The sequence below is a fragment of the Lutra lutra genome, chromosome 2 (assembly GCF_902655055.1).
Source record: "Lutra lutra chromosome 2, mLutLut1.2, whole genome shotgun sequence".
In the NCBI taxonomy this organism is placed as follows: domain Eukaryota; kingdom Metazoa; phylum Chordata; class Mammalia; order Carnivora; family Mustelidae; genus Lutra; species Lutra lutra.
Window position 1 is genome coordinate 140,552,965 of NC_062279.1, and position 11,833 is coordinate 140,564,797.

The window sequence follows — 11,833 nt, forward strand, 5'->3', positions numbered from 1 at the left end:
CGGGTCTTACACGTCAGCTAGACACCTAGTGGCCAAGCCCTCCCAGTGACTAGCATGCCCTGTCCTGCCTACCAGCCGTGTCCACCTGTTGCAGAGGCCATATGGCAACACTGCCCTCAGCCTCTCCTTGGCCACTTTGCCCCCCAAGGCCAGGTACAGCCCTCAGACAGGTCCTTGCGCAGGGAGGTCAGCGTGTCTGTCTCAGGTAGATAGAGCTGAAAAGAGTTTGGAATTTGCCATGGTGCATCAGCAGACTTAAATTTTTTGAGTTTCTTAAAGGTAGAAGACATTTCACTTGCTCCTCCCGACCTGGAGCGAGGTAGGACAGGAAAGGGCGGGGGCTGGGGCTCCTGTGTGTCCATGTCGCCATGACTGCACGCAGCTTTTTGTGGTTGCTGGTGGCCCTGTCAGTGCTGCTTCTCCTTGTGTTCCAGGGAAACTCCAACAACATAGCCACAGTGGACGTCTCAGCAGGCTTCGTGGGCCTGGACACCTACATGGAGGTCCCAGCTGCGTTCCTGACAGCATTTGCCACATTCGCAGGGCCTGTGCTATGGGCCAGCCACTTAGTGAGCTTCCTGAGCACAGAAACCCACAGGTGAAGTTCCTCCTTTGTCTTTCAGCACAAAATCTGATGGCAGGTTGACAGTTTGAAGAGAGAACCTTATTCCAGATACAGGGTTCTGAACCCCAAGGACCTAACGGCCTTCATCAGTTTTCTCTTCCTTATGTAAGAGTGAACAGTCCACAGCATGTGGGCCAGAGGCCGGTGCAAGAGCAGGTCTGTGGCCACCCTGTGTCAGGATGGCTGGGAGGCTATGGGAGTATCCAGCTTCAGCTGCTCTCTTCCAGGTCACACCAGGATGTGATTTCCTGGGGCACAGGAAGGAAAATCCCTTCTCGGCTTCTCTGCTTGCTGGTGGCCTGGTTGGGTGGCATGGGCAGGGAGGGGTCTTCCATTTGGGGCATGAAGACAAGATATGCTCATTCTCACCTCCAGGGGCCCTGGTGCAAAGAGGAGTCTGCACAGGCCTGAAAGGGCTTCTCACTTGGTGGCCATGCCCTGTCCTGCCCCTGAGAGGCCCCCTCAGGCTCCACATGGACCTGCAGACCGAAGGGAGAGCCCACCCCACCCTCTTGCCCATCGTGCTTCTTGGTGCTTTATTATTTGTTTATGCATTGGTCCTCCCAGAAGGGGGCTTCCTAAGGCGGGGACTTGGCGGTCTTTGGGCACCATGATAACCTCAGTGCCTGGGTCCAGCCTGGCAGAGTGTGGCCTGAGTGATATGTGGGCTGTCTGTTTCTGCACTTTCCTTCTGTAAAATGGGAAGATGGTATTGCCTCCAGGGTTGTGGGGCCTACACGAGGAGTCCCATCGGTGCTGCAGGTAGCACGAGTAGCCATGCCGTGTCTGTCAGGGCTCCCCCAGTGCCCCCCTCCCAAAAGCCCCTGTGCATTTCTTAAGCTACACAGTCAACCCACAGGCATGCCCCACCACCACCGCGCTCCCAGATGCCAGCACCTTGCTCAGGAGCTGGACCAGCCTTGTGCTGAGTGGGCCGCAGGACATGTAGATCACAGCCAGTTAGGGAGACCCCAGGAGGACGCTGTTCCTGCCTAATGTCCCACTGTCTCCAGTCTTCCCGGGGGTATCACCTAGGGGAAGTCAAGGCTTCCTGTTCCTATTACCCCTTTAGCCCCCACTTCTCTGCCCCCTATTAAAAATGCAGCCCTTTAAAAAAAAATGCAGCCCTTGTTGTGGTGACTGTTAACCCCATGTTTGAAGCTCCAGGGACATGTTCAGGCCCCACCTCTCAGGATAGCACTTGGGATCCCCACATACTTCATGGGATTCCTCTCATTCTCACCCCAGACTGGCTTCTGGGACCCAAACCATGGTGACCCTTGACTTCTGCCCCGAAGTTCCTGTCCACAAGCCACCATCTTCTGCCATTGCTCAGTTACATATGGGGTGAAAGGGAGTGTAGGTGTGAGTGGGGTGACACTCTCAAGTCAAAGTTTAGAGCAAGAAAGCTAGTAACAGCTTCAGGTGTGGAGAGCAGGCTTCCTGTTCTAGAGACCTTCTAGCCTCCCCTCTAAATTGCCATGGTTAACACTCAGCCTTTCCAAATGTGGGACTCTCTTTCCTCCAGCTGGTTTTCCTGAGGACAAGGAAGATGCCTATAAGTGACCTTGTCTTCCTCGTACACACACTTTGGGATCATCCATGAGAGAGTCCTCTTAGAGGCCCTGCAGGGCTGGTGGTCAACACTTGCAAGCCAAGGTACTGCTGGCCGAGCAGAGGGGTGTTCAGGCTTTCATTCTGTCTTCGAACCCACGTGGGCTGCAAGACCACCACGGAGCCATTGGTTCTCTCCCTAGCAGGGTCCTTGATGTCTCTGTGCCTAGGATTAGGTCAGGTTCGGAAGCCTCAATCCTCGTCAGTGCCATCATGTGCGGGGGACTTAGGGGGCCACGAGTTGGCCTTGGAGAACTTATCTGCCACAGTGCATGTGGCTCCGCGAAGCAGGCCATACCTGCAGCGTGCAGATCAGCTGGATGGGTGCGCCACGGCAGAGGAGGGCCAGACAGTGAGAGCCTGGACTGCTATGAAGGACAGCTTCCTTGGCGCTGAAATCACAGTTTGACTTTCCTGCATTTTCATCTGTTTATACTGGGGAGACAAAAAGACAAAGCATTTTTTTATAAGTAAGCTGAAAGCATTTTAATTGGCCTAGGAGTATTATAGGATATTTTCCCTAATTAAGGAATGTTTCTCTTTTATTTTAAAAAAGGGTTTTCCTTTTCCTTTTTTAAAAGCTTAAAACATCAAAATTTACTCATTGGTTTTGGGGGGGGAGTGGTTCAAAGTCAAGAAAACTAGAGCCAGATTAAAATGGTAGAAAAAAAATATTTCTCATGGCTCAAAAATTGGGTCTTGGGTGGTCCATGATGCTTGGCTTCAGGAACTGGCTTCGGGTCTGGAGCCTGGTGGACAGCCGTGATGAGCCAGGCTGCAAGGCCTTCATCCATTACCCTTAGGTGCACATGGTTCTTTGCTGAAGTTTTGTGAATGGTGACCCTACTGGGTGTTGCTATGGCAGTAAGAAGGCAGAGTCTTCTGAATAAGTCAGTGTTTGCTTTGTGTGACATTGAAATGCCAGGAGGGGCAGGTTCCTGGGAGCCCCATTACCCTCACTGTCTGGTCAGTAGGCTCTTGTCTGAGAACAGACTCCATGACACTTCCCAGAAGAGGGTAGCAGCGCCATGAGCCACAAGCTTCCTCCATGAAGCTTTTCCCAAGAGTTTCCCTCAGCAGGTGTTGGTGCAGTGGCCCTCGAAGGAGTTAATGAAGTAATGTCACAGGGCCCAGCTCCCTTGAGATCTCTGCCTGAGGGACTGGATCTTGAGTGGGACCCAAGGTGCAGGCGCAAGGGTTCCCCCGAGGAGTTCATGGTCTGGCAGCATTAGCAGAAAGATGAGTCAGTCATCTGCTGAGCGTGTCACAGAGATGAGGTCAGAATGGCTGAGCCCCTGAGTCTGCTGGGTTTGGTCAGGATGGCCTCCCAAAGAAGTGCATATGGGTAAAAGTACTCACAACCAGTCAAGGGAGCGAGGAGGAGTACATGCACAGGGACGAGGCCACAGGATGGTGGCAAGTAGAAGCAAACAGACTGTTCCCTGCCAGGGGGCGAGGCAACAGCTAGAGAACCCAGCAGAAAGAAAGTATTGGTACCAAGACCCAAGATGGGGAGCCAGTGAGGTTTGGTGAGGGCTCAGCTGAGGGCAAGAGCTGTGAGTGTGCGGGGCCAGGCATCCTTTGGCCCCTGAGTGGCTGTTGACACCTTTTGTCAGACATTGAGCCTGCCGAGGGGATCTGAGTGGCACAGGTAGTGGCACTGGGTCGCTAGGCCTAGGAGCCCCTTTGCGGAGCACATATGTGCACACACACCAAGGCACACTTGTACACACTCGCTTCTCCGCCTCAGGGTCTTTGCTCCCCCTACACAGAGCTCCTCATTGCTCACCCTTCATGCCCAGACCCTTCCCAGTGTGATCATGGTGCGCCCCCCCAGATCCCCTAGAGCACAAAGAACATCTGCTCCCCACCTGGGACTCCAGTAATCCCACGTCCCCATCCCTGTACACAGCCGTGCTGATGTGAGTCCTACACAGTGAGGGTGTCTGCGTGTGTAATGGGGGTCATATTTCAGGAAGGGGTGGGCAGTGGTGACATGTGGCATTTACCAGCCCCAGAAAGGCCACCTGTAGTCATTGTGGTGTTTGAGGGGAGACGTCAGAAATGGAACTGGGCTTTAACAAGAGCCTGGAAATCCTGGCCACTGAGGATCTGTGAGGTGTTGTGAGTGTGTGATGGAACTCTCATTTTAGAAGAAGCAGTCTCAGGAAGTTGCCTTCAAGAATAGGTTAGATTTCTGTAATGATTGTGTGATGGTTTGACAAGAAAGGGAGGACAGGCGTATGCTTTGAGGGTGTGCACATGTTTGAGAATGCTCTTCTTTGCTGTTAATTTGCTTAGCACACCCTCTCAGGCCAGTGTCCCCAGACCAGACCCATCAGATGCCTCACTGGGCAGTACAAAGCAGAGCTCAAAACATGTTTCTCATCCTGTGTGATTTTCATTTCATTATGTTTCATAGCATTTGTGATGCATTTTACAGTAGTACATGCACATAACTCTTAAACATAACTATTGCAAAATTTGGGGATACACTTTTCACAAATATTTTGCAGGTTGAGTCACTGGAAAGTGACAAGACCGCCACCTGCAGCTGTTGTCCCCTTGGATGGGCCCACCAGACTGACTAGATTGGGCGGGGGGTATACCAGGAACAAGAGTTACTACGGTCATTTCCACAATAAAAATACTGATTACGTGTGTGTTCATACCTTATGTGATGCAAAAGTGCCATATACTAATACACATTCCCCTTGTATTAACAGTGGTTCTGCACTGAGTCACGCTTGCTTCTGCTACGCACTGACCTGTTCTTTTCCAGTCTCTGCATATATCATTTTGGTGACATCCCTGCGTCACCATTTGTTTATATGGAGTGTGTTTTCTCCAAAACTTCTTTATGAGGGAATGCACGTCCTCATCACAGCTGCCATCTGTGTGTTCTTCACGGCCATGGATCAAACCAACACAAAGTCTTAGCCACTGCGAAAACAATATGTTTTTAAAGTCTACTATTCACTTCATGCATTTGGGTAATGAAATAAAGATCTGTCTAAACACAAGAACGTTCTAAAGAAAATTGTGAATTCTACAAAGTTGTTGAATAGTTTCAGTTTCTTTCTCTGATGTACTTGAATATAGATTAAATAGTGGTTTAAAGGGTCACTTTTAAAATAATTTAGCTTGAATATGAATCATATTCCCCTGTTGACAATCACTCCATAAAGTTCTGAACTTTGAATTTCCTCTCAATAAGTTAAGATTTCACTCAAATATGCGTGTTTTAATTGGTGAATAAAAAGGTCTCGGGTTTATTATGGTGTTTGTGGACTTCCAAGAGCCTGGGAACTCTGGGAGGAGGCTTACCTGCTGCTGGGGTTTACTTCACAGAGCCCAGACCCCTTAATGACTCTAGAAACCACTGGAGGTCTCAAGGAGCATTAGTGTGTGTTCAACATTAAGACATCTTTCAACATTAAGACATTTCAAAACCTATTCATTGAAAGTATAAAGATATAAACTCATTCCATCTTTTTTTTTTTAAGATTTTATTTATTTATTTGACAGACAGAGATCACAAGTAGGCAAAGAGGCAGGCAGAGAGAGAGGAAGGGAAGCAGGCTCCCTGCTGAGCAGAGAGCCCGATGTGGGGCTCGATCCCAGGACCCTGGGATCATGACCTGGGCCGAAGGCAGAGGGTTTAACCAACTGAGCCACCCAGGTGCCCCTAAATTCATTCCATCTTAACATAGAATATTTTTAAGAAAAATAACTTTTCCAAGCCAAGAATATCTACTGAGGAGAGTGACGTTGTTTTACATTTTTGCACATCTCTTTAGTGTCTTAGTTGAAGATTAAGTTATTCAGTTAGACTGGGTTAGAGTTTGCATTCTGTCTGTGGTCATCTGTGTGTTTGGTGGAAGTAGTCACACAGATACATAGTTGGGAAAGAGAGGAATGTCTTTTTTTTTTAAGATTTTATTTATTTATTTGTCAGAGAGAGAGAGGGAGAGAGAGCAAGCACAGGCAGACAGAATGGCAGGCAGAGGCAGAGGGAGAAGCAGGCTCCCTGATGAGCAAGGAGCCCGATGTGGGACTCGATCCCAGGACGCTGGGATCATGACCTGAGCCGAAGGCAGCTGCTTAACCAACTGAGCCACCCAGGCGTCCCTCTTATTTTTTATTTAAATTTAATTAACAGTATATTATTAGTTTCAGAGGTAGAGTTCAGTGATTCATCAGTTGAATATAATACCCAATGCTCATTACATCACATGCCCTCCTTAATACCCATCACCCAGTTACCCCATTACTCCCCCACCTCCCCCCCAGCAGCCCTCAGTTTGTTTCCTATGATTAAGAGTCTCTTAGGGTTTGTCTCCCTCCCTGATGAAAGGGAGGAATATTTTTAAATCCTTTTTGTAACCACCATAGATGTTCTTTTTTTTTTTTTTAAGATTTTATTTATTTATTTGACAGAGATCACAAGTAGGCAGAGAGGCAGACAGATAGAGAGAGAGGTGAAAGTAGGCTCCCTGCAGAGCACAGAGCCCGACGCGGGGCTCGATCCCAGGACACCGGGACCATGACCTGAGCCGAAGGCAGAGGCTTTAACCCACTGAGCCACCCAGGTGCCCCCGTAGATGTTCTTTTTGACACTACTCTAAAACGTGACAGACAATGGTTCCTTAATGGTTAATTGGAGAAAAAGCAAGTGCGGGCAAAACAGGTAAAGCCCCATCGAGGTCTGCACCTGAGGTAACAGGACTGCCTGGTTGACAGGTTCTCTGACAGTGTTAACATGCCATTGCAGGGAGCTGGGTGAACCATACATGGATCTTTCTGTATGATTTTTGCAACCTCTTATGAGATTTAAACTACTTGAAAATAAAAGTTATTTTAAAAAGGAAAATAATAGTTGCAGTGTGGACTCTGAAACTGTGTCAGTGTACTTTGTGTTCTGCTCTATTAAAGTTCACTGTCTGTGCTGTTTTCTGAGTGGGTCTGTTGCCCAGATAGGATTCTGTAGGATCATGTGGAAACAACACCTGTGCAGACGTTGACAACATACAGTATTCACTACCAGAAATCAGTCGTTACATTGCCAGCAGTCTCCTCAGAAAAGTCTTCCAGCATTGGACACTCACAGAGGCAGATGCAAGTTTTACAAAACTCTCTAGCTTACAGCTTTAACTTACACAATGATTTGATATTTGTATGCAAAATGGTCACCACGACCAATCTAGTTCACACCTCTCACCACACAGTTACCATTTTTTCTTGTGATAAGGACTTTTAAGACCTACTTTCTTTCAGATATATAATACAGCATCTTGAACTATCGTCACCATGCTGCAGGTTATATTCCCAGGACTTAGTTTCTAACTGGAAGTTTGTTATCTTTTGACCCCCATCACCCATTTCACTCACCCTCCACCCCTGCCTCTGGTGACCAACAGTCTGTTTTCTGTATCAACGAGCTTAGTTTTTTGTTGTTTAGATTCCACATATATGTGAGATCATACAGTATATGTCTTTCTCTGTCTGACTTACTTCACTTAGCAGAATCCCCTCAGGATCCATCTGTGTTGTCACAATTGGCAAGATTTTCTTCTTTTTCATGTCTGAGTGATATTGTGTGTATGTGTGTGTGTGTGTGTGTGTCTGTGTCATGTTTTCTTTATCCATTCATCCGTCAGTGGACACTGAGCTTGTCTTCACATCTTGGCTATTATAAATAGTGCTGCTATGAATGCAGAGGTGCAGACGTGTTTTTGAGTTACTGTTTTTGTTTCCTCAGGTAAATACCTGGAAGTGCAATTACTGTATCAGACGGCGGTTCTATTTTTAACTTTCTGAAGAACCTCCATATCATCTCCACAGTGGCTACACCGATTTACATTCCCACCAACAATGCACAAGTGTTCCCTTTCTCCACATCCTCAACACCATTATTTCTTGTCATTTTGATGGAGAGTGTTTCTTAATGTACAGATATCTAATATTTACAAATATTTAAGATTTTTTATCACTTTCTAAAATTGTTTTTTCTAGTTATAGGACATCTCCAACTTAATGATCCATTCTGAAAATCCATTGTTTCATGCTAAAACACTACCTGGAGATCTATTTTCCATTATTTTAAATAGAAAACCATGAGACTGCAATTCATGTCATAACCAAGGACCCAGCCAGTTCCCTAAAGTGAAGCTACACATAGTAAAATGTCTACATGTAAGTACCACGCTATCACGTTAGGGAGTAAAATGCTTAAAACGCGTTCCTGGCCACCGAATAGTTAATACGGTTATTAACTGGTGTCTTTTTCCCTAGCTTTTTAAAATAGAAACTTAGAATCATCTTAAGTCACTTTTCCTCTCCAATATAAGCATTTAAAGCTATAAATTTCCCTTTTTTATTTTCACTATATTTATAAATTTTCATATGCTGCATTTTTTATTATCATTCACTTTGAAATATTTCCTGCTTCACTTTTATGGCCTAGCAGTTGGCTTGTCTTGATGAACAGTCCATGTACAATGATGAAAAAAAAGGATTCAGCGATTGTTTGATGTGATGTCCTATAACTATTAGGTCAAAGTACTTGTTGTCAACTAGACCTACATCCTTACTGGTTTGTTTTCTACTTATTCTTTCAATTGCCAAGAAGATAGCTAACATTTCCAACTATAATTGTGGATTTATGTGTTTTTCTCCTAAATCTGTTAGTTTTTGCTTCATATATTTTGCATTTCTATACACTAACAATAAGTAGCAAAAAGCTAAATTAATAAAACAATTCCGTTTCCAATCGCACCAAAATAAAATGAAATACCTACAAGTAAATTTAACCAGGGAGGTGAAAAACCACTATTCTAAGAACTATAAGACATTGATAAAGACAACACAAACAAATGGAAAGCTATACTATGCTCATGAATGAAAGTAGTATTGTTAAAAATGTCCATATTCCACTCCCCCCCCCCAATTCTACAGATTTAGTGCAATTCCTAACAAAATGCCAATTGTATTTTTCACAGAACTAGAAGAAATATTCCTCAGATTTGTATAGAACCACAAAAGACCTTGAATAGCCAAAGCAATTTTTTTTGTCTTTGAGAGAACTGCTTTATTAATACAAAACATACAAGCTATTAAGTGCTAAGAAATTTAAATATGTAAGGCATAGCAAACAGGTGGCAATTCAACATCCAAGGTCCACAGAATGCTAGGAAGACTGCAACAGATTAGACTCCCATGGTAGAGAGGGCATCTTCAGAGGTGAAGGGGACCCCAGTTTTAACAGCTTTTCAGGTTCCCTCTCCTCATCAAGGATCATGAGAGGCACTCCAATCAAGGGTAGTTGTGCAATCTGGTGCTCTTCAGGCAGGTCAAAACTCTCAAAATCTAAAGGATCGAAGGGAAATAATTTTTCTATTTCTGGAAAGGTGTCATCCTAGGCAAGAATGGAGCTTTTTGCTTTGACAGTCTTCTCAGTCACATTTTAGGCAGAGAAGGTTGGCCTCTTCTGACTGAGAGGCCCATTAGTCTTTACTGAATTTTCTGTGGCTCTGTTGACAGTTCTCAAAGACTTTGTGTCAACTCTAGCTAAGGCTGCTTAAGCATTAAACATTTTGCCTACACCTGGTATTGAAACGTGAGATCTCCCATCTAAAGCTTTGGCTGGAGTCCTAGACCCCAGCTTCAGCCTGTCCTTGGGAGCCACAGGTGCCTGGTTCTCCACCTTCCTTATTAACAAAGATCAGAGTAGCCATTCTGGACTGGGTTAGGATTGACAGCCAAACTCATCCAAGACTTGGCCTAACCAAAGCAATTTTAAGGGAGGGGTATGGGAGGTTGGGTAAGCCTGGTGATGAGTATTAAGGAGGGCACATATTGCATGGACCACTAGGTGTGATGCATAAACAATGAATCTTGGAACACTGAAAAAATAAAGTTAAAAAAAAAAAAAAAAGAGGGGCGCCTGGGTGGCTCAGTGGGTTAAAGCCGCTGCCTTCGGCTCAGGTCATGATCCCAGGATCCTGGGATCGAGCCCCGCGTCGGGCTCTCTGCTCAGCGGGGAGCCTGCTTCCTCCTCTCTCTCTCTGCCTGCCTCTCTGCCTACTTGTGATCTCTGTCTGTCAAATAAATAAATAATATCTTTAAAAAAAAAAAAAGCTGGAGGTATCTCAATCCCAGATTTCCAGATATATTATGAAGCTATAATTAAAAGAGTATGGTACTGGCACAGAAATAGACCTGTAGACCAATGAATGGGATAGGCCAGAAACAAATGCAAGTTTGTTTGTTTTTTTAAGATTTATTTATTTATTTATTTATTTATTTGACAGCAATCACAAGTAGGCAGAGAGGCAGGCAGAGAGAAAGAAGGAAGCAGGCACCCGGCTGAGCAGAGAGCCCGATGTGGGGCTCGGTCCCAGGACCCTGGGATCCTGACCCGAGCCAAAGGCAGAGGCTTTAACCCACTGAGCCACCCAGGCACCCCAAATTCAAGTTTATATGGTCAATTAATCTATCACAAAGGAGGCAAGAATATACAACGGTGAAAAGACATCTGTTGTCTCTTCAATAGATGGTGTTGGGAAAACCAGTGACATACAGAAGAATGAAGCAGGACCACTTCCTTACACCATACATAAAAATAAACCCAAAATGGATTAAAAACCTAAATGTGAGACCTAAAACCATAAAACTCCCAGAGAAGAACATAGGCAGTAATTTCTTTACCAGCAGTAGCATCCTTTCTGTGGATGTCTTCTCAGGCAAAAATAAAATAAAATAAAAAATAAACTATGGAGACTGGACCAAACTAAAAAGCTTTTGCACAGTGAAGGAAACCAACAACAAACAAAAAGGCCAGCTACTGAATGGGAGAAGATATTTGTAAATGATATATCTGCTAAGGGATTAGTATCCAAAATATATATAAAGAACTCCTATAACTCAATACCAAAAAAAGATTCTATTTTATTATTTTTTAAAGATTTTTTATTTGGGGGGCGCCTGGGTGGCTCAGTGGGTTAAAGCCTCTGCCTTCAGCTCAAGTCATGATCCCAGGGTCCTGGGATCGAGCCCCTCAGTGGGCTCTCTGCTCAGCAGGGAGCCTGCTTCCTCCTCTCTCTCTGCTTGCTTCTCTGCCTACTTGTGATCTCCATCTGTCAAATAAATAAATAAAATCTTTAAAAAAAAAAGATTTGTTATTTGAGAGAGAGTGTGGGGAGGCAGGGGAGGTGGGAACAGAGTTCAGATCCTGACATGGCTCAATCTCAAAACCCTGAGATCACAACCAGAACCAAAACCAAGAGTTGGACACCTAACCCACTGTGTCACACAAATGCCCCCACAAAAAAGAATTTTAAATGAGCAGACATTTTTGCAAAGCAGAAATATGGATGGCCAACAGATACATGAAAAGATGCTCAACATTGCTAATCACAGGGAAATGCAAATGAAAACCACAATAAGTCACCTCACACCAGTCAGAATGGTTAAAATAAAAAAGACAAGAAATAGCAAGTGCTGGTGGGGATGTGGAGAAAAGAGAACTCTCATGTACTATTGCTGGAATTGATAACTGATGCGACCACTATGGAAAATATGGAGTTTCCTCAA

The 11,833-nt window shown here is 45.2% G+C and overlaps 1 protein-coding gene and 1 pseudogene across 8 annotated transcripts in view; one reads left to right on the forward strand and one right to left on the reverse strand.

The window, feature by feature from the left end:
- The window catches only part of PIGG (phosphatidylinositol glycan anchor biosynthesis class G), a 46,857-nt gene extending 41,089 nt beyond the window's left edge, over nt 1-5,768 (forward strand). The window contains exons 12-14 of one of the 8 annotated variants that reach the window (XM_047718526.1): nt 435-598; nt 1,001-1,101; nt 4,966-5,128. In XM_047718526.1, coding sequence (XP_047574482.1) covers nt 435-598; nt 1,001-1,101; nt 4,966-4,979 — 279 coding nt within the window. In that variant the 3' untranslated portion in view covers nt 4,980-5,128. The other 7 variants (XM_047718527.1, XM_047718524.1, XM_047718528.1 and 4 more) reach the window with 7 other exon arrangements.
- Nucleotides 5,769-9,370: 3,602 nt separating this feature from the next.
- Nucleotides 9,371-9,975, reverse strand: LOC125094307 (securin-like; annotated as a pseudogene).
- Between the last annotated feature and the right edge of the window lie 1,858 nt (nt 9,976-11,833).